The sequence below is a fragment of the Martes martes genome (assembly GCF_963455335.1).
Source record: "Martes martes genome assembly, chromosome: X".
In the NCBI taxonomy this organism is placed as follows: domain Eukaryota; kingdom Metazoa; phylum Chordata; class Mammalia; order Carnivora; family Mustelidae; genus Martes; species Martes martes.
In genome coordinates, this window is record NC_137897.1 from 104,869,227 (window position 1) to 104,894,741 (window position 25,515).

Below are 25,515 nucleotides of genomic sequence, written 5' to 3' on the forward strand. Positions count from 1 at the left end.
CAAACTTAACCGTCAGCTGCTGAAGAACACATCATTTCCTGAGGCCCAGGGCAGTGACCAACCAGCTTGGGGTGTCAGAAACCCACCCTGCTCACTTGTCCCCCCGCATTTCACTTTCCTCCTCTCTGGGGCCCCAAACTCCCACTTGGCAGAAGTGTCCCAGGTCATGAATCCGATGGCTCCTGAAAACACCCACATGTTTTTTCCACATCCCTTTCTTGAGGACACTGCACTGTCTGTCTCAGGTCCCTGAGGGGTCCACAACAGCCATTCTTCAACGCGGCGATCTGCCCAGCGGAGGCCGAGACCCTCAAAGTCGACCTATAGTCACACTTCGCTGACCGGTTTGAGAGGCAGGCACGTCGGAGTTAGAGGAAAGGGAGACTTCTCTTCCCTCGTGTGTGCTGTGTTTCAACATACACAGTAACAAAGAAAAACGTCCTTGGTGTGGCTCCGGGCATCCCCTGGAACCTTATTTAATGACCCCCCAGAGCTCACGAGGGGAGGACGCACGCGTTCCCATGAATAGGTACCACCGACATTCTTGAAAGGAAAACTCACTCTTCCTGTCACTGTCTGGCTGTCAATTCCTCTTGTCTTAGCCACACTCATGTGCAGGCCTCAAAGCCTTCACTGAGCAGGTTTGGGCCTACCCGGAACCCGAGCCAGGGGTGGCAAAGGCAGGAAGGCGATCGCGTCACTGACTGGCCTGTCAGGCCCCAGCCTCTGGAATTAGCCTTATACCTCAAACCCGGTCTTTCTTGTTTGGGGAGTGAACCCCAGAGGTTCAGGCATGACTTCCTCTTGCCAGCTACATTTCCCTGGGCTGTGCCACCCTGAGCTCTGTCCTGGTTTCCTTGTTTGTATTCGTCTCTGGGTCTGTCCTCTGCGTCACCCCGTGAACTCACCCTACCTGGCATACAGTAGGCAGTCCATAAGTGTCTGTTGAACTGAACGGAGACTGAATGCCTCACCCAAAGCTCAGCTTGTGTGGTCGAGACTCTAACCTACTTTGTCCAGCTCTTGTCAGCGGTCTCCCCCCTGGGCCCTCCCCCACAACCCCCAATCTGCAGCCACTGACTGAGAACCTGCCTGACGCTGGACTTCTGTCCAACCCCCTGTCTGGGCTCTGCCAGGAAAATCGGCCACTGTGTCCCACCCCCTGGATGGCAACACTTTGGAAACCAATGCCTGTCTGGAGAAAGGCAGTGTTCCTTCCCTCGGCCCCGGTGGATATCATTATTCAGGTGGTGGGTCACTCCCCCGCCAGGCCAGCCAGGCAGGTGAGTTTCCACAGCCCAAGCACCACTCGTTGCAGCCTCTGTCCCATCCCCACGGAGCAGTCAGTGTGCGCCCACGCCAAGCCCACCCATCACCATCATACACACCTGCTAGCAATATCAATTCTCCGAGTGTAAACTTTAGCCCACTTCTGAGTGGTTCTACCGCTGTGAATATACGTCTTCTGATACACCTGTTACATTTCCTATAGTCAAGGCAGTAGCTTTGAAAGAGGATCCGGGTGGGGGGGGGGGGTGCCTGGGTGGCTCAGTGGGCTAAAGGCTCATGCTTTCGGCTCAGGTCATGATCCCAGGGTCCTAGGATCGAGCCCCGCATCGGACTCTCTGCCGGCAGGGAGCCTGCTTCCTCCTTCTCTCTCTGCCTGCCTCTCTGCCTACTTGTGATCTGTCAGATGAATAAATAAAATCTTAAAAAAAAAAAAAAAGAAAGAGGGTCTGGGGTGTCTGGCTGGCCCAGTGATGAGAGCATGAGACTGTTGATCCCAGGGTCATGAGTCTGAGCCACACACTGGATATAGAGATGATTTAAAAAAAAAAAAAAAAAGAGTTTCAAATCTCATGGCGAAGTTTCTAGGTTCTCAGTTCTGGGCGTCAGAGAAAGGATTTGCTGTCTTCCATCAGTAAGAGAATGCAAGTGCTATCTACTCACCAATTCCCTGCTGAGCATCTACATACCCCCGAGCTCAGCCACAGACACCCCCCGCCCCCCGCTCCCCGCCACACTGGAGCTGGAGGTCCCGAAGTTTCCGATGTTCTGGCCCCACTGTCTCTAATCTGGACTTCCCATGAAGCCCAGATCCTGCTTTTGGCTTGGACAAACCTGTTCCTCAGAACATGAAACTTTCGACTAGTGGCTGTGTTGGACTCCCCAGCAAATCTGTGACCCAGCGTGTGAAGCTCTTCTCCCTGCTTCACCGGCACACATGCCAACCTCCAACTCAACACCCAGAGTGCTTGGCAGACTGTGCCACAGGGGCTGAAGGGAAGACGAAAGGACCACCCCCCCCAACCAAGAATACAGGGACTTGGTGTTAGACTTGGCCAAGGACACTGAAAAGTCTGATCTGCAGGGAGCATGGACTGGCTCCTTCTGTTGTCTTCTTCCCTTAAAAGTGTTCCCGAGCCCCCGAGTCTGGGCTGTGGTCAGAGCCCGGGGATGGCAGGAGGAAACAGTCCGCACGTCTGTTTGGTGGAAGATGGTGGTGATGGTGGACCTGGGCGGGGGAACCAGAACAGAGCCCCTGAGCACAGGGGAAACGGCCTACCATTTGCCAGCATCCGCCGATCAGAATAGCTGTGCCCTGGGCACAGCCAAGCCGGGCACTGCCGCTCACGGCTTGCCAGCAATAAAATAGAACCAAGCAATCACAGAGGAGAGGAAAGGTGAACTGGAGTGTAAGCCACCCCCACTCCGACCGCCCCAGCGGCTGCAGGTGCCGTCAGGCCCCACGACGCTTTGCACCTGCTCGCCCGCCGGAACAAGCGGGCCCATTGTGTGAGGCTGGACGCTCGGAGGTGCCAAGCCAACGAGGGGGGACTCTCCTGACCATAAAGTCGATGGCATTCCAGGAAAACTTTACTAAGCCAAATAAAAGTGACTGTAAAGCACTTGGTAAAATATAAAATGGCTACATAAATACTTTATAAAAGCTCACGGCAATGCACCCAAGGACGACTAGGTCAAAACTCAGCCTCGCTCTCTAGCCTGGAGGGTCTCAGAGAGAGTGAAAACTCTCCCTCAGGCCAGTTTGCTCAGCTACTCTGTATGCCTTTGCTCTTACCAGCCCTTCGGCCCTGGGCACTTTTCTCCACGGAGCTCTCCCCTGACTGATAGATCTCTGTGCTTAGAGGGCTTCTCATTTCAATTCTGGGTGGTTGTGTCCGAGAGTACTTGGAGCAAAAGACACTGAATTCTTCCATTTCTCTTGCTCAGAAGCCCCTTTGGGGTTATGTGGTGCTGGGAGGGACATATTTGCTTTAAAGTTTAATTATATGAATTTCACCCTGAACTCTCCAGTATCAGAAGCTGAGAACAAACCTGACAACATCTCAGCCAGCCAGCCCACCTGCTCCCTGCAGCCCCAGAGACACTTGGAGGAGTCAAAGGAAGCATTCATTGTCATCCTAAGGGCAGTGATAACACCCTGGGGCTCCTTTCAAAATTCCCAGTCATTAGGGCGGCTTTACAGCCTTCCTCCTTGTTTCCAACTCCCTCCCCCCAAATACCCTTGTCATAGGAGCTCAGAGCCTGTTAGAACTGGAAAGAGCTCTCAAGGTCTCTTTGTCCAGCTCCTTCATTTTATAAATCAAAGAAAAAGCTGAAGGGCAGTGACCTGTCCAAGGTCACGCAACAGTTCATGGTGGACCTAGGACTCAGGCTGGATGGACTTCCAGCGCCAGGCTAAGAGGCTCTCTTCTTACAAGGGCTCCAGAGTGCCACAGGGGACACACAGGTGATGGCTTTATTATAGGAGCCTCGTGTGTAGAGGTGAAGTGGAGGGCTAGCCTCGGAGGCAGATGGGCATTTGAGAAGCAGGGCAGTTTTGTGGGTAGAGGGGCACAGACTACCTGAGCTCGGATCCCATCTCCCTAGTGCTGGGGCTCTGGAGTAGCTACTCAGCCTCATCGGTAAAAGGAGGGTAATGAGAACATCCAGCTTGGAAGGCTACTGCAACGATGACTCCAGCGCATCTACACGAGGTGCCTAGCACGGTGCCTGGTACATGGGAAGACCATAGACATGCCAGCTACAATAAACACTAACCATCTTTGCTGCCTCTGTCCTACTTTCTCACGTTTTGCTATGCCCTTAGATAGGATTTGGGGGGCACAGGGAAGACAGATGGGATCGACATGTTTCAGGGAGGAAATTGTAAGAGAAGTTCCAAAGTGAAGGCAGAAAGGTCGACAGAAAGAGTGAGCTGCCGTGTCCCCCACCTGCCTTCATTCCTCCAGGAAACCCCGTACCGCTGCACATTCCGTCCATACTTAGGGGGTGACCAGCTGTCTCGCTTTGCTGGGGACTGAGCACTCAGAATCCTCTGTGCCCCAAAAGAAGTCTTGGGCAGCCTGGGACAAGTGGGTCCCTGTAGAGGCCACGGGGTGTTTGCTGTTTGGGGCTACTACTTGTTAGGGCCAGAGTGCAGAGGGCTGCTGCTAGATGCCATCCACTGGCATTTGCAAAAGCTGGTTTTGTTTTGTTTTTTAAAGACTTGACTTATCTACTTATTTTGGAGAGAGGGAGAGAGAAAAAGAGAGAGTGAGAGAGAGAGTGGGGGAGGGGCAGAGGGAGAGAGAGAAGTTCAAGCAGATTCTGTGCTGAGCACGGAGTCCAACGCAGGACTCAATCCCACAACTCTGAGATCAGGACCTGAGCTGAAATCTGGAGTTGGATGCTTCACCGACGGAGCCGCCCAGGCGGCCCAAGTGTAGTGCTTTTGATTTTTTTTATTTTTTAATTTATTTTTTTAAAAGATTTTATTTATTTATTTGACAGAGACAGAGAGATCACAAGTAGGCAGAGAGACAGGCAGAGAGAAAGGCAGAGAGAGAGGGGGAGGCAGGCTCCCTGCTGAGCAGAGAGCCCGATGCGGGACTCGATCCCAGGACCCTGAGATCATGACCTGAGCTGAAGGCAGAGGCTTAACCCACTGAGCCACCCAGGCGCGCCTGTAGCGCTTTTTAATGGGGCTTTCCTCATATCTATGAAGGGAGGGGGGTAAAAGCATTTCTTAAATGAATGAATTTCCCCAGGAGAACGTGAGCCAATTCGAAGATGCTGGTCTTCAGCAGGACATTCTCCCAGTAATAGGCTCATTATCACGGACTCGTATTTATTTGCTTTGATTCTCTGACGCAGGCTATCTTTCTCTAGGTTGTAGTCCCAGGGCTGTTATTACATGTGTTTGAAAGTAATAAAACTACATTTATTTTAAAACAGCCTGTCACTCAGACTTTTCATTAATTTAAACTGACACTAGCGATCCCTCCAAGTATTTCCTTACCCAGGGCCGACCGGTTTCTTCAGCATCGTGGACCGACTTGTTTAAGAATAGAATCTGTGGGGATAGGTGGATTTGCTTCAAGAAAAAAAAAAATTATAAAGTAATATGTCTGAAAAGATGCAGAGAGAGAGAGGGAGAGATTCAGGAAGCTGCTAAAGCCTTTGGGAAGGGAGCCCAGTAATGCTGTGTTAATTAAGCCAACACAGTTCCATTCATTCAGGGCAGAACTTCCCGCCATATCCGGTCTACTTTTTCCTACATTAATACCGAGTAAATGCAGGGCGCTTCATAATTTTCAAAGCTATTTCAAATGCATTTTCTTGTTGGAGGCTCGCAGCAACCCTACGGAGGGAGTGAGGAGGAGGCATTCATTTCACGGTTTCACAGAAGAAGACAAAACCGAGAGAACTGTAGCAGCCCACCCAAAGGTGCACAGCGACCGTGCAGGGAAGCCAGACCTGGGACTTGGGTTTGCTGGACCACAATTCTGTTTGTCGGTTCATCCACTGAGTTCAATAAACACATTTGGAGAGGTTACACTGTGGCGGGGGCACCTAAGCAATGAGGATATGTAGGGAGAAGGAATTAGTAGAAAATGACAAACATGGGTAAAAGCTCCCCATACAGGGTAACTGGGGCCAGCCTCAAGGGACACCCAGGGGCTGAGAGGGTCCTAAACCCAGATGAGGGCATGGGGCAGGAGGATTCTGGCTCCTCAGTAGAGATGCCGTGGAGTTAAGGATAGGTAGGTGTAAGAGCTCTTTTTCTGGCCCCTTCTAGAATAGTCTTTGGCTTTGTCCTCTCTAGGAGTATTTGGAGATTAGGTTTTCAGCCCGAGTTCTTGTGGAGCACAACCCCCCTACCTGTCCCTCCCATCTGAATCCAAGAGCCCAGCTCTGGGCCTGAGGCTGTGCAAACGAGAGGCCCAAACCAGGCAAGGGCTCACGGTCTGGGTGGTTTTTGAGATCACCCAATATGGGGATCACTAAAATATGAGAGGGCAAAGGAAGCCTGTGACACTGAAGCCATCAATTAAAACGTTTTCCTTCACGGGGAAATGCAAGTTCATTATAAAGGCGACAAAGCCAAGGATCAGAGCCATGCTCCCATAAAAGAATAAAATTCATCGGCTCGAGAAATTGGGAGATCAGAACTGATTTTAATGCTCTCTCTCCTTTTCCACAAAGGTGAAGCCAAGGGTGACAGAAGGGACATTAGAGCCTTGGGCAACTCGACTTGACCTGTAACTAGACCCGTCCTGGTTCCTGATGTAAGTACTCGAGGCAGATTCCCTGCGTCGATCACAAGTAGGAAACCCTAGGAGGGGCTCTTTAGGCCACATTTTCTATAAAACGCGCACTGTGTAGGGAGGAAGGCCAGCCCGGTATGTAGCCTCAGATGCAAACAATTCTCACGTGATCCCTAGGGGACTCGAATGCCCACCACCCAGGACCAAGGTGCACCAACCAAGTGTGCACCAACTGGGACCAAAGATGGAGTTTGTTTTGTTTTGGAAGAAAGGAGAGGAAATAAGGTAAAAATGAGAGGGAGTGGGTGAAGCTATCTTCCGGAAGAATTAAAATGGGTCTTTCAATGGAACTAAACTCAGGCCCAGCTCCATCTATCTTCCAGGGAGGAATTGCATGGGCCTTTCTATAGGCTTCTTTGATTGAACAACAGAAATAGAAGTTACCATCTCTTGAGGGTCTACTGTGTTCCAGGCATTATATTCTGCATTTCACCATCCCTCTGAATCCTCTCAACAATCTGTTAAGGTAGAAATGATCAACCCCATTGTACAGATGGGGAAACAGGGACTCAGGGAAGAGAAAGAGCTGGTGCATACTAGAGCAGAAATCCAAACCCAGGCTGGGTGATGCCAAAGTTACACACTTAACCACGACTACGCTGGGTCTTATGATCACCACGTAATGTTGAAAGTTGCTTCTGCGTGCTTTTTGCTAACCCCCAACTGTTTGCCTGTATGTCTATCAGTAAAAGTCATCAGAAACTCAAACGATGTTGTGTCCTTGCTTAAGTATGGGAGGAAAGGATAAAACGTGGAGAGCTGAGCGTCTTTCAAAGAAGCTGCCAAGAGCTCATTCATTGGGGGGAAGAACTGTGGCCAGAGACAGTAGGGAAGTGGCACCTGCTGGTCACTTCCTGTGGCCTGCAGGGGAGAAGAATCACGGCCACCATGACAGTCACATCATCAAAGAAGCCTGAGGGGTCTGAGGGCAAGGTCCATTGATGGGAAGCTCCAAAGCGAGGCTTCCCTGACAGACTTTTCCCTGTGTTTCACACAACCAAGTCTCAAGAGTCTATTTTCTTTGATACTGAGTGTCTAACTACCAGAAGTACCAACATGTTTGATCAGCTGTCCCATTCAAGAGTCGGCTTCCAAAAGACTGCTAGGTATTTCTCCCAGATCCAGTTTACTTTTATAGAAAGAATGGCCTACACTTCTTCACCCTTGGTCTTGACATTTACCTGACCTGTTCAGCCAAACGATAATGATGCAAGGCTATCATTTATTCAGTGCCTACATGCCGGAACACATCTTTACAACAATGTTACAGAGTATCATCCCCATCTTACAAATCTGGTAACAGAATTTCTTTTAAAGATTTTTTGAATTTATTTGTCAGAGAGAGAGAGAGAGAGAGCACAAGCAGAGGAAGAAGCAGGCTCCTGTTGATCAAGGAACCTGATGTAGGACTCGATCCCAGCACCCTGGGATCATGACCTGAGCTGAAGTCAGATGCCTAACCAACTGAGCCACCCAGGTGCCCCGGTAACAGAATCTGATGTCCAATGACCTGCCTGAAGCACACAGTGTCCGAACCAAAATTAAAATCTCCTTCTGATGGAACTAGAGGGTGTTAGGCTGAGTGAAATAAGTCAATCAGAGAAAGACAAATATCATATGATCTCACTCATGTGGAATTTAAGAAACAAAACAGAGGATCATAGGGGAAGGGAGGGAACAATAAAACAGGACAAAATCAGAGAGGGAGACAAACCATAAGAGACTCTTAACTCTAGGAAACAAACGGGGTTGCTGGGGGGGGGCAGGGGGTAGGGGGATGGGATTACTGGGTGATGGGCATGAAGGAGGGCACGGGATGTGATAAGCACTGACTGTTCTATGCAACTGATGAATTACTGAACTCTGCCTCTGAAACTAATCGTGCACTACATGTTAACTAATCGAATTTAAATAAAAAAATAAATGAAATCTCCACCTGTATCATTCTAAAGACTATATTCTTCCCAAGATGCACCGGTCATCTGAGTCATGTTTACTGACCCCTCAGGGTCTTCTTACTATGATCCTCTCCACTGAAGACCATAGGTCCCCAAGGCTTTTCCCAAAGAAGACGTAGGAAAGGTTTTGAGGACAGGCGTCATCTACATAATCAGCCTCTGACCCATCAACGCACTTGCTCTGAAGGAGGTAATAAGATTGAAAGAGCAGACAGACTCTAGTATGTTAATAATTTCTTAAAAGCAACGATAGTCCTTCGGGGACACCTCTCTCAAGCCTTCGAGGCTCAAAGAGCTCTGGTGCATTGAGTCATGATCATAAGAGGAGACGAGCCTTACCTACCATCAGAATCACATTTCGAAGGGAGATTGTGAGGGGGTACTTACTTGTCGAGGAACAGATATTCCGAGACCGGCCTTGAAGGCCCCCAAACATTCTCCATATAATGAAATGGTCCAATTGAGCATAGGAGGGGCCGGCATCAGTACTAGTAGGACACAATCTGTTCATAGTAATAAGCCCTGAGCCTTCACCAGGTGGTGACAGACATCAATACTGGGCCGTGACAACGTCCCCTGCCACTTCAGATGTGGTGGTAGTAAAGGACAGCCCATCCCAAACACAGCACGCCATGCGAAGCTGTCAGTCAGCAGGATGAGCTGGGTTTTTCCTCACTCAATTCTGAAGGTAGAGCTACTGTATGCGACACCGTAATCTTAAGGGATAAATGTCACATATTGCCATGGAGTAGGTCCTGAAAGATACCTGTCACCGAACACTACTTTTGACATAAAGCTCTGATGAAAAATATGCCAATCTAATCTCTTAGAGGGATTATTAGATGGGGGTACACTCCAAATGTATCTGTCTCGAACCTTACCAAGGTTTAAAAAAAAAAGATTTTATTTGAGAGAGAGAAAGAGAGAGCGAGAATGTGTGTGCACAAGCATGGCAGGGAAGGGCAGGGGGACAGGGAGAAGCAGATTCCTCTGCTGAGCAGGGAGCCCAACGCAGGGCTTGATCCCAGGACCCTGAGACCATGACCTGAGCCGAAGGCAGACGCTTCACAGACTGAGCCACCCAGGCGCCCCTCACCTTAACAGGATTTAAAAAAACCTTGAGCTGCCATCAACATTTCATGCTATACCAGATGAAGTCATTTCTATAGGACCCATTTGTCCTTGCAAGCCTCTCCGTGAACAGTTGTGACTTCCGTGAAGCAAGGTGGGAGATGCGAGCTACCATCCCAGCAAGCAGTATGATGCTTCGGGAACTTCATTCCAGAGCACGCACTCAGGCCAACATGACAATTCCCCACATCAGAAAGAATCAAGTGTCATGTCCCTGCTTCCAGGAAAATGGGAGCAGAAATGAAATCCAACAACGTCTGACGGCAGCAAGAACTGCAGAACTTGGCATCGGTAAGACCAACCTTCTCCACTCTTGTCAGGCTTTTGTCAGCAGAGCTCCCCCCTTGGGTTAGCAGCCAAGGGGAGAAGGAGCCACGAAAAGAAAAGCCTGGGATGCTGAAAGACGGTACCTCAGGGTCTAACTCTCAAACCCTCACCACAGGGGCCGCTAGGAAGAGCCACTGTGCCTTGGCCCCAGCAAGATTTTCGTCTGGCTTGTGTCGACACAGACTTGGAATCCAATGACTTTAGGACCTGACTCAAGGCTTTGAATATTGTATGCGTTATCCATTGTTTACTTTCTTTCCTGTGTCCCCGTCCTCTTGGCTCTGTATTCTGCCTCATATATTTACTTCCCCATTGGTGCTTCCGTGGGCTATCCCATATTTAAGATTGTATGGGGGTGCCCGGTTGGCTCAGTCATTGGAGCATGCGGCTTTTGATTTCTGGGTTGTGAGTTTGCCCCCCATGTCGGGTGTAGAGATGACTTAAAAATAAAATCTTGTTCAAAAAATAAAGGTCTAGGTACATGGCCTTAAGCCATTTGGAGAAAAGCCGCCACATAAAGCCAAAAATGGACAAGTAAAACCCAAATAACAAATTACCTGTTCTAGCTAGAGAGCCTGGGAGGTACAGATAGTGCCTGCTCTGTATCACTAGCCTGTTCGGATGTGATCGTGGTAAGCTGTGGGTGTGCGTCCATGTGTCTGTCTGTGCATGTGTACCCTGTGGCATATAGGTCTTATCTTCACCTCGTTCCTTCGCCATTGGCGTGAAGGCTCTGAAATTCTTCCCATTTTGTTCTGTACACCAGGGAACAACTTGCTGGTGCTAGGAATTGGTCCCTCTCCACCAAAGTCCTCAAAACACAGCATTCTTAAAATAAGTACATCATGAAAACAATCTCACCTTTTCTAGATTACAGGGGTAGAAGAAACCATTTTGTTGCTCTCATTTTTAAGATTACTCATGTATTTATTTTGCAAAGTTATCTCTATACCCAATGTGGGGCTCGAACCCACAACCCTGAGACTAGGAGTTCTACGCTCCACTGACTGAGCCAGCTGGGTGCCCCTTGTTGCTCTCATCTTTAGAATTATATTGCTTACGATGGGAATTGGGTATTCGGGGATCGTGCGTTCGCTACCACTGGTTGATACGCCATGGTCTACGGCCCCAACCCAGCAGAAGACAGAGAAACAGTCTCCTTACCCTCCTTTTCTGCAACATTTAACAGGTCTTGAGACAAGAGCAAAACCCCCTGAGAAGTAGGATAATTGCTTTATGTATTCCTGCTTCTGCCTTTCCAGCTAAGCAGAGGAATTCTGAAGAGGCATTATGAACACTGGAAGATTTGTCTGATCAGGGGAAATAAAGGCGAATTCACGGTGGGTGGGCATGTGCATATACAATCTCTCAGGTGAAATGGGAGGTGAGACCAGAGAGGATCAGAGAGTTTATTTCTCTAATGCCAGGTGCCTCATGTACGCCACCGAGAGTCCCAGAGTCATCCTGAGAAAACACGAGATGGATCTACTGAGTTATAATGGGCAGAAGTGGTTTTGTAGGACTGTCAAGAAGATACCAGCAATATTCTGGAGCAGCCAGGACTGAATCACAAAGGGGACGAAGACGTCATGCCGCAAAGTATAAGCGCTTGTATATATAGAACTAAGGAGCCGCAAAGTCACTAGGGAAGCATCAAACCGTACGGGAGGTGTGCTGATTGAAGGAGAGGCTGGTTGACCGCACACACAGGGCTGAGCAAAAAGACTCAGAAGATGAATTGCAAAGGGATATAAAAAAAAACAGGAGAGGTCAGGAAGAGGCTAGCCTATAGGTGGTGGTCAAAGATGTCGGGGCTGGGAGGCCTGAAGGTTTGGCTGCCCTGTCATCCTCACCCTTAAGGGTGAGCCACACTGAATCCAGAGGTGGTGCGCGGAGCCTGATAGAGCAGTGGTTGCTCGGGGGTCACTTAAATGCGGGGATAAAACTGACAAGTAGATACACAACATGTGCTACATCCGGACAATGAAATGAAATATTATTTGGCCACAAAAAGGAACAGAGTACTGATCCATGCTACAACTCGGATGAACCTTAAAACCATTATGCTAAGTCAATGATTCTATTTGTATGGGACATCCAGCATAGGTAAATCCATAGAGACGGAAAGTGGACTGTCGGGTGCCAGGGGCTAAGGGAGGCAGGGAGTGGGGAGTGACTGCTAATGAGTACAAGCTCTCTTTCTGGAGCGATGCAAATGTCTTAAAACCAGACCGAGGTGGTGATTATACAACATCACAAATGTACAGAACGCCACCACCGAATTGTATACCTCAGAATGGTTCCTCTTACGTGAATTTCATGTCAATAACACACACACACAGATGGGTAGAGCCTCTGCTTTGATGCCTCTGAAGGGAACTCTCCCTGGACTCCTGGGGAAAGAGACCGGCTGATTATTTTTCCTTTCTTCTCATTGGTTGTAAGCTCCTCAGCAGAAGCAGGCACTGGATTCTACTTCTTACTATGCCCCCACATATATACAATGGGGCTTACCTTCCAGATGGTATCAAACCATCCAGAAGAAGAATAAAAGTTTTAGTCCGTGATCTAGAAGTTGGGCCTAACAGTCCCCAAAGGGGGTATGAGGAGGGCGTATGGGGATGTCTTTACTAAAAGCTGCTCACTCTTCATACAGGTATTTTCAGCACCAACGCAGGCAAAGCCCACGGTTACCTGTTGTTAAGCCCGATGTTAACGTCCTCCCGTGGGATCCTTTATGTTTCTCTCGCTTTCAGAAATGCTCTGAAATTCTCTGTAGTTCCACAAAGGCAAAAGACAGAGAATCTTCCTCCTTTGGCAACTGCAGGAAATCTTTGCCTGTAGGATCCATGGTAGCTCAGAAGAGTGTACCTCGCACAAGCCAAGTCTGCTAATTCCAAGATTTCTCAGCTAAATCCTGGAGCCAATCTTTATCTCAAGCCAAGATGGGGAGATGGGGAGGGTTGTGGCAGGGAGGATAAACGACAGGCTTCCATGGTATTCCCTCGGACTAGATCTGTGAAAACTTTCTCTTCTTTCCTATTTCAATTGATTGGTTTCATAAGAGCTAACAATTGAATGGATGTGAAACATAGCCCTATTTAGAGAGATAGTGACTTGTCGAGCTCCTGGAAAGCTGAGTGTCTATATGGACATTCATAGAAGGAGGGTGCAAATGGTTCTGACGCCCCAGCTGTCATGGATATTGATCTTTATTTTCCTTAGCATCGATATTTTCCTTTTAATCGGATGTCTCCATTGATAAGTTTCATTTCCTCTCAGGATCCTTGATTTTCATAAGTTTTCTTGACTAAAAGTAAAATACTTTGAAAAGAATATAAACCCAATCTGTAAAGATAACAAGGTTACAACTGATTGGACAGTGTGAAGTGGCAACTGTTATTTAAGACTGAACGAAATGAGAAATTCAATGGAAAGCTCTGGAAAGAGGTTTCACTATAGATGAGATGTGCAGTGTGAAGCTAATCTTTATTAATGTCCGCGGGCTGCAGAACATCCTATGATTAAATGTATATTCCTGAGTAATTTAAAAAAAAATCTAGTTTGACACTATTCCCTAGTCCCATCATTGCATTAGGTCAGTAATTTAAGTGTAGGTTAATTATAACCTGAGGTTACTACCCAAGGAAGAGTCACTTCCTGGCTTATAGTACCCTTACACTGTCTACAGATATGTTTGATTTCCTTCCTTTCTTCCATCCCTCTCTCCCTCCCTCCCCTCCATCTCCCTCCCTCTCTGAATAGCACATGTCAACAATAAAAATTGTTTTAAAACAATAGATTGTTCAGAAATATAAATAATGGATTTGAAATAACCTCTTTTCTCTATACTATACCATTTGTTTTATTATTTTGTTTGATACCCTGAAATATTTAAAACCAGCAAATTAAACCAAAAAACTTCAGTTAACAGAATTATTTTAATGGTGCAAAAGTACATTTGGCTAATTTTTAGACTCATTCAAATTTAGCAGGCTTGGGATTCCACCATTTGGACTTTCTTGGTTCTCGAGCAACATCCTTCAAGAAAGCATACCAGGCATGAAGTAGTTTATATTTGCCAAATTTGATTTTAAAAATCCTGCTAATTTAAAAAACATAGGCCTGGGAAGACATTTTTTTGAGTAAACTAAAATTGGATCATCTGATTATATCTAACAGGGTTCCAACATTTGCCTTAAATAATCACAACAATAAAGAAACCCATATTGACACTTGAAATATAGTAGGTGCTCAAATACTTGTTAAGTGAATAAAGGAATGAATACATTAGCAAATAAATATATCACTAACTAACATTTCCTCTTTAAGAACAGACTGTGGTTAGGAGATATGCTGCTTAAAACAAATTAGTTTTCAGGAATTGTTCATTTTTTACAATATTAACATCCTAGTGGGTAAGTTACTGCAATGGTTTCTCTTGAAGCTTATTCAAGAACCACATATTTGACCTGTGGGCATTTTCTTTTTTAAGGATTATATTGTTTATACCTGTTTTACAGCATCTGCTTTTGATAAAGCCAAACACTGACTGCTTTTTTCTGACAATTAAAAAAAAAATATGTCGGGGCACCCGGGTGGCTCAGTGGGTTAAAGCCTCTGCCTTCGGCTCGGGTCATAGTCCCAGGGTCCTGGGATCAAGCCCCGCATCGGGCTCTCTGCTCAGCAGGGAGCCTGCTTCCTCCTCTCTCTCTGCCTGCCTCTCTGCCTGCTTGTGATCTCTGCCTGTCAAATAAATGAATGAAATCTTAAAAAAAAATATGTCATAATAGTTAAGTACATTTTCATGATTCTACTTAGATCCTGATGAGCTTTGAGGATAATAAATGTATACTATTTCTCCAGAGTAGAGTAGATGCATGGGGGCCATTAATCTCCGTAGCCTGATTCACATTTGCTGGAGGGAAGTCTATCTCCATACAAGTTCAATGTCTCATCCCATTAGCACCTCATTCTCACTGTCCCAGGTCAGTAAAACAGTTTAGTTGAGAAACAAGCTGTTTTCAGGCATGTGTTTTGCCTTGTGTAGGGAAGAGGAGGGGTTGAGGGGGAAGGGAGAAAGGGAGAAGGAAGAGGGGGAACATGAACTGAGCTTCTGGTATAGGCCAGTCTGCTACGGACTTGACACTTACGACCTCACCTAACGGTGACAACAACCCTGTGAGAGGCCCTTCCTTACGGAAGAGGGCCTTGGGACTTTCTAGGTTGAGTAACGCACTCAACAATGCCCCACACCGTAAGTAGCAAGACTGAGAAGCAAACCCAGGTTCATCTGGCTCCAAAGCTTTCCTCTAGCCCATTACATTACATTGCTAATTCATTCCATTTAGCATCATGACTAATTATCCCATGCCCTGATGCTGGTTCCCACTAGATTGTAAACTCCTCCAAGCAGGTAACTTCCTGTCTTCAGCCTCATATCCCTGGTACCTAACCAGGGTTAGGAGAACTCATATCCTTTGGTGCCTAACCCATAGTATCTCAAAACATATATGTATGAATGAATGTAGGAATGAATGAATGTAGGAATGAATGAATGTAGGAATGAACTGGTAAGTGAAAAAACCCCACAGCCTGCCAGAGCTAGAAGGTTCTAATCCAACCATCTCACTTTTTAGATGGGGAAACCATGGCCCAGAGAGATTAAGTTGCTTGCCCCAGGTTAAGTGACTCATTAGTAAAAGATTCAGAACTCGAGTTCAAGCATCTTCTATATTCTCCTCGACAAGATGCTACCACTTGGACAAATAGTTTCGGAAGCCTGTTCATCAGCGACCCGTGGTTTTCTAAGCATTCTACCCTCTTGATTTCATCCCTTAACCCCAAACTATTCCTTACACATGGGAAGCAATGGAGGTCAGGAGTGTCATTAGCCCACTAGAATGAGAGCTCTGGGAGGACAGGAAAATTTCCTATTTTGTGTATTTCAACATGACTGGTGCTTAGAAGGTGCTCAGTAAATATTTATTGAATAAATGAATATATATTATTTCCTTTCCAGCGGTGAGCAAATTCTTCACAGATGACAAATGTTGGCACAGATTATACTAACACTCGATAATCAACCATTTCAGCAACATCGCTCAGTGAAATGGTACTTTTTTTTTTTAAAGATTTTATTTATTTATTTGACAGACAGTGATCACAAGTAGGCAGAGAGGCAGGCAGAGAGAGAGGAAGGGAAGCAGGCTCCCTGCTGAGCAGAGAGCCTGATGTGGGAATGATCCCAGGACCGTGGGATCATGGCCTGTGCCGAAGGCAGAGGCTTAACCCACTGAGCCACCCAGGCACTCCTGAAATGGTACTCCTTTTCCCCTCCCCATCCTTCTCTCCTCCATCTTCATCTATAAAATGGGGAAAAATAGTGGCATTTACTTCCGAGGATTGGTGTAAGAATAAAGAGAGTTAATACAGACAAGCACTTGGCATGGTGCTTCATACATAGTTAACTCTCACTAAATGATAACAATTAGTGTGTATATGATTTCTTCAAACCAATAAATAAATAAGGGTCCACATAATGGGGAAATGGAAGAAGCCAAAGACAAAAAAGGGGAGGGGGTGCTGTTTGATGCTGTACACCTGGTAAAATGTCCCTGAATACACAGTACTCTAGTGTTTCAAAGTCTGCTCTAAGAGTGTGTCACAAATGCTCACATGTATGCTCTTTCTAGAATGTTTCTTGTGAAATTAATGAAGGCAGACAGAAGACATAACCAATCTCGAGATGGACATACGATGAATATTTCTCAAACACTGTTATATTTAACATTCAAAAAAAGATTACCTCTCCACGAGTTCTTGTCCGTTCCAGCAAAGAGTGTCGTTTTCAGCCACGGGGCTGTGGCTGCAGACATAGCCAGGCAAAGCATTATAGAAGCTGATGAAAGACTTCAACTTCTGAATTAGTTCCCTGAAAGAAAAGAGAAAGCATCTGCGCATAAGAGGCAAGTAAACCCAGTGTGAGGAAAGTTTAATTTCCTTATCAGCATGACAGAAAGGCTCTGCCAGGCTGATTAGAGCCATAAATGATTTTAAAAGACATTCTTGGTTACAAGGCCACAATTTAGTTTTTTTTTTAAATCAATAAAATGATATTAGAAAAAAAAAGTTGCTTGCCATATAAGGTACTGCTCCTATCAGAAGGATGATTTAATTCCAACATTCATTTTCTTACGTGTTTGGTTTCCATTTTTTGTTCAGAATGCTGTTACCTCCATTCTCAAAGGTGCTGATTACAAGGCACGCTGGAGCACTACATATCTTTTGGTTTCTGGGTGTAATTGAGTGCATTGATTGTAATTTACAATGCTATTACCCTAGAGATGGCCCCTTTCCATATAGGCTCGGGCTAATAGTTGCAGATCAGAATTACAAGGTGCTCAGAGCAGTATACGCTCTATGAAATTCTCCTGACAATATAGTCAGAGAAACTCTTATCTGCTAGAGGAGGAAGGTTTCTTTGTTCTTTGTCTGTATATTGTGATAACTATGGAGGGGGCAGGTGGGAGACAAGAGGGAGTGGATCCTAGTATATTTTACTATTTATTTGCTTTGGCTTTTATGCTACATATAAGACAAATATGTGGGGCGGGGAGAGAGAGAGAGCAAGAGAGAGCGTGAGAGAGAGAGAGAGAGAGAAGAAGAGACCAAACACATTATATATGCAAATAGGTATAAACACACACACATAAATACCCAGCAAAATTTCTGGCCTATTATCTTGTTTCAGCTGTACATGGACACACAAAATAAGACCCTATAGACTGGAGAGGAGTGGATATGCTTATAAAGAAATATTAAATTATCTATACAACAGATGTCCAAAGGTAAACAAACAAATAAAATACTCCTTATTTTTCTCAAGCAATGTTCTTGGTAGAAACAAGTTAAAGTGTTCTTCATAACCAAGTCTATCTTAAGTCTCTACTAAGTGTTTGGAGACTTCAGCCAGGGAATTTGCTGGCAGTGGAGTCATTATTCAATACTGTCTCCAGGCTAAGAATGGACTAGCCTGATACACAGGCCTCTGGGGGTTGTTTTCAGATCTGGCCAAAAGAGAAAGGTTGGTGGAAATTATTTTCTTGCATTTTTCCACTTTATTACCATCAAACAATTCATTTCAACTGATGATTTAGAAGAGGGAGAGCACTTATAATACTCAGCACATTTTCACAAAGACTCAGGTCACAGTAAAGCCAGGGTGATGGACAGAACAACTCAAGACAGGTTATTGGGCTATATATAACCCCCAGTACCCCAGCAGTTGCTTCCTGCTATGTTCAAAGCCCCTCACAGCCTACTGCTGGTGGCTGAGCTCTGTCAACCTCCAAAGTGAAGAGGTTCCATCCAGGGCTCTGAAAATAAAAGTCAACATTATAGTTTCTAACAGGAAAAAGATGGGTTCAATTAACGCTAATAGGAGAGATGTTCTGTTTTACAAGGTAATAATACAGTTCCCCAGAGTGGAAACCGAAAGAGTAAAGGCTGAGGCTGAGTAATTCCCCCCACTCCATGAGGAAATGGAATATGGCCATTAGTCTATGGGAGGCGATGGCCTGCTCTTTAATGAAAGAGCTTCCCTTAGGCCTCCTCCTACCTCTGAACTCTCTCTAAGATAAGCACATGGCAAGAAAAATTGAACTCATGGCAGAGCTTTCCAATTTGACTTCTTAGAAGTTAAAAGAAACAAAAACCAAAAACCAAAAACCAAAACAAAAAAAACACTCTGAACTTCTCCCAGTCCCTGAACCCTTGCAGTTTTCTGAGCTGATCATAAAGATCACTGGCAAGCTGGAGAAGATTCAGAGAGGGTCCGTCTAAACATCGGGGGGATGAGGGGCTGCCGTAAACGCAAGACCTCCCACTTTAGCATAGAAGGATATTACTTGGTGGGGTCAAGTTAAATGTCTAAGAAAACCGCAAAGAATGTGAATAATGTGAACACAATCTGGGTCATCAAATTCTAGAACTCAGGGGAATCTCTTTGAAATTTGAGCAAGGTAACTTGGGGACATAAAAGGCCACCCCCATGTCACAGAGTACTCATTACCGCCAGAGGACATACAGGATGGACCTAGGAAGAGATTGTGTTTGAAAAACTTGCTGCTGGATGAATTGTTTTGAATTCAGAACACAGTTTCATTCAGCATAATGATGGTTGGAGTCTCAGAACAGCCCCTGAAAACCCGTTAGGAGTAGTAGGTAAGAGCACTGATTTTGGAGTCTGACCCACATAAGTGTCACATGCCAGCTACTTCCTCACTTACTTGGTGGTGAAGCCTTAAGTTTCCCTGACTTTAAAATGAAGCTAATGATAGGTTGCTGTGATGATTGAGACAATGCATGTAAAGTGTTGAGCATAATCCCTGGCCACATAGTAATCTCCCCATAGTAATCTCCCCATCATGGTCAATATTACCATTATTATAAGCCAGTAGAATATGAATATTTAATGAAAAATACAGTATATTTCAGATAGTATTCAAGATAATTAAGATTTTTTTCAAGTTCCAGGTAACTATTTTCTACGTGCAAGATGCATAAATGCTTTGTTGTTTTAGGTGGGTATTAATAAGCATAACCATGTTCTTTCCCTACATATTTACCCTGGTATTTTTTTTTTCAAAGACTAGCTAGCTAGTGGGCTGGGTAACCCCCTGGGCTAATCTGGTAAGCAGTCTGAATGGTCTTTGCCTGGTAGGACAGTGGTGGCCTTCAAAGGGATTCGTGTGTAAGAACCGGATGTGGAGAGCTGAGATGAAGTCCAGTTAAATGTCAATTAGTCATCAGGGAAATGCAAATCAAAACCAGAGTGAAATGCCACTTCACACCCATGAGGATGGCTATAATAAAAAAAAAAAGTCCATAAAATAAAATAAAATAAAATAGACAACAACAAGTGTTGCTGAAGATGTGGAGAAAGTGGAGCCTTCACATTGTTGGTGGGAATGCAAAATGGGGCAGCTGCTGTGGAAAACAGTTTGGTGGCTCCTTACAAAGTCAAGTATAGATGTTACCATGTGGCGCAGCAATTCCGCTCCTAGGTATATACCCCAAAGAATCACAAATGAGTACTCAAAGAAGTACATGTATATGCATGCTCTTGGCAGTGTTATTAACAATAGCCAAAAGGTGGGACCAGACAGATGTCCATCAACTGATGAAGGGATAAACAAATATATAGTCCATACAATGGAGTATTATTTGGCCGTACATAGGAATAGAGCATTCACAGACGTTGCATCATGGATGAACCCTGAAAACATTACGCTAAGTGAAAGAAGCCCATCATGGAAGACCACAGATTGTATGATGCCATTTATGTGAAATGTCCAGAATAGGAAAATCTATAGGGACAGAAAGCAGATTAGTGGTTGCTTAGGGCTTGGGGGGTGGAGAGGAGGTCTGCAGAATGATAGCTAAAGGGCATGGAACGTCTTCTTGAGGTGATGAAAATGTTCTAAAATTGATGTTGGTGATGGTTGCCCAACTCTGTGACTATATTAAGAACACTTGAATTATATACTTCAAATGGATGAAAGGTATGTTAGACCAGCTTTATTGAGATATAACCCCCAAAAAGGGTAGAGAAGGGCTGAGAGGAAGAGAGACTCATCTACTAGGAGGAGGGGTGTCCCTTGGAGCAATGGACAGAGACAGTCAAGAGGGCCAGAGATGTGGCTCGACGTGAACTAAAAGCATGGGCAAGGAGGGAGTCAAGAAATTTCCAAGAGCTGCAAACAATGATTAAAATCTATTTCTTCCTGGGGCACCTGGGTGGTTCAGTGGGTTAAGCCTCTGCCTTCGGCTCAGGTCATGATCTCAGGGTCCTGGGATTGAGCCCTGCATCAGGCTCTCTGCTCGGTGGGGAGCCTGCTTCCCCCCCCTCTCTGCCTACTTGTGATCTCTCTCCCTCTACCAAATAAATAAATAAAAATATTTTAAAAAATCTATTTCTTCCTTCATCCTTTATAATAAGGCCTGTTGGTTTTCTTTCTCATTGTAAAAGAAACATATGCTTGCTGTGGAGAATTTAGAAAATACAGAAAGGTAGAAGGGGGGAAAAACCCCTATTCATAGTCCTACTGGCCAGATGACCACTGTGAATATTTGCACATATTTCCTTCTAGACTTGTCTCTCCAGTAGGCTTTTTATGTCTATTCCTCTAAAACTTATCCCTGATAGGCAAGTTCATGGAGTTCTGTTTGGTTCTCAGTGTACATTATTCGTGTTAGAATAAATGGTGCGTTTGATTAGAAAAGCACCTGAGAATAATGAAGCGAATGCAGGTTCTCAAAGAACTCTCGGGGCCTCCAGGGGTGAGACCATCCACAAACTGGCACTACAGGGCCAGCCATTCCTTCCCTCCGAACCTTCCATAGATAGTGGGAGGGAAACTAGCCCTTGGTCTCCCAAGAGAAAGTTGGATTTTTTTGAATATAAATCCAGATCCACTATTCTGCAGGCTAGAAGAAAGCCTTTCGAAACTGTTGGAGAGTTAATGAGCTTTTCAAAAGAGAGCGACAACAGGTGATAGTGTCCTCTGACACCACAGGCGGGGAGCAACAGAGTGTGACAGGAGCAGTTTACCTCCTACCGAGTTTAGTGGGCCTCTCTCATTTCCCCACTTCTTTGTCCCTCCTCCTAAACTCCTTCTAGGAAAGGAGAGTCTTTTGCTTTTATTATCTTCCCTTAAATAAGGCCTCCTATCCCTCTGCTTATAATCTCAAAAGGAGGCAAGCTGAATATTTCCATTTCTCTCTTTAAAGAAAGATACCTGAAACGAAATTAGGTGACCTATTAATTACGCACCACGTAGGACTCAGGCCAGATTTCTTCTCTTTGTGCTAGTAGCCCATGACAGACAACAAAAGAACCTCCACCCATGAACTAAGGCAGTCTGCTCAACGGAATTGTCTCTAGGCAAAAAAAAATAAAAAATAAAAAATAAAAAATAAATAGAACTTTCGGACAATTAGTTGCTGGGGATGGGAAAAACAATTTTTTTTTTAACATTTTTTATTTATTTGACAGAGACAGATCACAGTAGACAGAGAGGCAGGCAGAGAGAGAGGGAGAGAGGGAAGCAGGCTCCCCGCTGAGCAGAGAGTCCGACGCGGGACTCGATCCCAGGACCCTGAGATCATGACCTGAGCCGAAGGCAGCGGCTTAACCCACTGAGCCACCCAGGCGCCCCGGGAAAAACAATTTGATTGAAGGGAACGTTCTTTGATTCCAATTGCACTTTATTCTAATACGTGCATGCCAAACATACCACTTGGCATGTAAATAGTGGAGCCTAGGGCTCTCACTTAGCTCAAACCCAACGCTTGTTTATAGCAGTCTGCTCAGGAAAAAAAAAAAAAGTATCTTCATAGAGCTTTCTATTCAATGTGTTAAATGTGGAACTAAAGGACAGGGCTCCTTTGCATGCACGAGCCATTTTGAAATATTGAGGCTGGGTGCACGTGATCTCCCCTGGAGGGCTCCCACCGTCCTCAAGAGGAGCGTCCCCTTCCCGGGTGGTGGGGGAGGGGATTCCCTTGGCTTTCTTGCAGAGATTTGCTTGGGCAAGCATCAAAGCGGCACTAATTGGAAAGCACCACAAGTAAAAACAGCCTTTCATCCCCAACTGCAGATCCTGAACTTTTCTCCTTTATCATTAAGGTTATTTTTTTTTCTTAATATAAAGTAACAGGAGCTCATCACTTAAAAACAAAAAAATGGAAAACCCAGAAAAGCGAATAAACCAAAATAATTATAATGGGAACGATGCAGGAGCAGGTTTAATTCAGCAGTAGAGAAATTTGCACCATCTGACCCCAAACTCAAATTTTCTGCCATTCCAGAGATGAGCCCGTACTTTTTTCTCATGTGGTTACCTTTGCCTGGAACACACTCTCTTCCCTCATCGATCTGTTGAGTTTCTCATCTTCCGCCAAGGCCAGGCTCCAGAGTTTACCTTCTCCAAGAAGCCTTTCTTGACTTTTGCAGGAGAACGGCTACCTTCCCCAGCCCACGGAGTCGCCGCCGTTTCGGACACAGCTCTGCGAGGACACTTGCCCTTGGCGTTTGAAAATTATTTATTTGTGTGTGTCTCTCCCTAACCAGGCTTGGAGCCCCTCCTATTCATCAGACCCTAATCCGTACACAATGCTTAGTATATAGACGGTGTTGACAAATGGTGAAAGAAGTAGAGTCCTATTTAGCGCAGAATGACTTGTACCAGACCCGAAACTCGTTGATTCACTCGGGACATACTTTGTTGTTTTGTTCAGAGGGTGGAAAGCACCACTGAGCTTACAAAGCTGCCTAGCCAAACCAGAGCAGCGGTCTGACAGGGAGTGGGAGTGAGCATTGATTTTGGACTAGGGAGCTGAGATCGGCTTTTGTTCTTTTCTTTCTAGGTCATTTACTAGTGCCACCCAATCCATTGCCCCTTTAGACCAAGTCAGAGGGGGAGGGGAGGAGAGGCATCGCAGGAAGGGGAAGGGTGGGTTACACAGATGCGGTTTCACCGGGCTGGAGGGACTGTGCCCCTTTCTCACAACGTTAGCTGCTGGGCCAGGATGGACTATTCTACTGAGATGGGGCGCTTAGAGAAAGGACAGACAGTGCTCACGCACTCCACCAAACATCAGGGGGATGCGCGAATGACAAGGTAAACGGCATCATATGGGAGGGGGTGAAGGAGACATTCAGGAGGCCGCAGGAGGGAGAGGCTGCCTTGGAGAAGACGGGAAGATACCAGGGCTGGCAAGGGTTATGGAAATCACACTGCTTCTATCCTAGCTGCTTACTTGTGCATCTTGTCCTACCCTGTTTTAAATCCGATGACAGATATTTTCAATATTTCTACCTTAACGGAACACGGAATCCCATAGGCAGGCCACCGGTTGAGTATTAAATCGCCTTTAAATTGAACTAAGCTATTTCTAAGATTAGTTGTGTGTTGCAAACTACCCAGTTGGGGGCAGACAAAACAAACAGATGACTTCTGAATGCTACCAAAGGAATCCTGCATTTCTTTGCGTGTTGTTATTTTAATAAGGAAAGGGCTTTTCAACTCATAATCAGATTCAGACAGCTTGCTCCCAACCTCCAGGGAGGGAAAGCTACAATACGGTTCCTTTGCAATTATCATATTTTTACCCGAGGAGGATGGAGCTTGGGCATGGGTGTCAGGGGTGTCGGAGGCACATAGATTTTTCTGGACAGTGTGAAAGGCTGTGCAGAACATACCGAGAAATTTATAGAGGTACTAACCCTCCATCAAAGCAAGCCTTCCTAATAATATCAGATTGCGGGGGCCAGGGCATGGGCAAGAGATCATCTTAATCCCTGAGTCTCCCCTCTCCCTAAGAAGGTTTACAATGCCTACCAGAGGGAGTTAAAGGAAATCAGACACTCTCCTGTTGTTTTGACTCGGACTCTAAGGCTCTAGTTTGCAAGAGATGAGAAGCACCATGGCACAGGCTGCGTTTCCAACACTCAAACGAGCCTTGCCCGGCCACCACTTACTCAAGCCTGCAAGCTATGTAGTTTTTCTTACTATCTTTTCTTTTCTTTTGGGCTTAGCAACAAGTTCAGAAAGTGATCTAAACAAAGCGCCAAATCTGGGTGCCCAGCCAAGAATCCATTCATCAATTTCCTTTTTCTGTGGAGGAATCGACCCCGTAGAGCCCTCCCCAGTAGGACAGTAGGGAATGGGTCCCACAAGAGCCCCAGACAGAAGCCATGACAGCAGGCCCTTGATCAAGTCGGGCCTCCTACTTACTCATAAATGTGTCTAGGTTGGCAGGCTTGTCTCAAAATGGGACTGGGCCCCTGTGTTTCGTTTGAACAAGCTCTGCATGTGATGCTGGGACCAAGTCATATACCACTTCCTCCAGGAAGGCCCACTATATCTCCCTGGGCAGAGGCTCTCACTTTTCCTGTAGGCTGCCTCTAGGGATAGACTCTGGACACTCCTTTGCACTTATAAAACTATTTTGGAAGTATTTGCATTTAAGTCTATTTCCACGTTAGACTGCTTTGGAGAGTTGAGCCTCTGTCTTGAGTTTTGATGCCCAGCACACATTCTGGCCCATGACAGGTATTACCTAAATGTCTGAATTGAGTTGAATAAAGCAATATATATAAAAATACATATTACGGTATAATGTTGTAGAAATATATTACATTTATAACATATAAATGTAATTTATAATTTAAACATTCCATTTGTTAATTTTATTTAAAAAAATTTTTTAAGATTTTATTTTTAAGTAATCTCTATACCCAATGTGGGGCTCAAACTCACGATCCCAAGATCAAGAATTACATGCTCCACTGACTGAGCCAGCCAGATGCCCTCTTATTAATTTTAAATGGATAATTATGTAGTATAATATAGTATGATACACTTATATTACATTTTATTTTTGTAGGTTATTTATAAATAATATAATTATATAATTAT

At 45.4% G+C, this 25,515-nt stretch overlaps 1 protein-coding gene across 1 annotated transcript in view; it reads right to left on the minus strand.

Moving 5' to 3' along the window:
* Window positions 1-25,515, minus strand: part of GPC3 (glypican 3) — a 401,574-nt gene that overhangs the window by 110,461 nt on the left and 265,598 nt on the right. Inside the window, exon 5 of the mRNA XM_080794945.1 lies at window positions 16,839-16,964. Coding sequence (XP_080651071.1) covers window positions 16,839-16,964 — 126 coding nt within the window. The remainder of the gene's footprint in view (window positions 1-16,838; window positions 16,965-25,515) is intronic.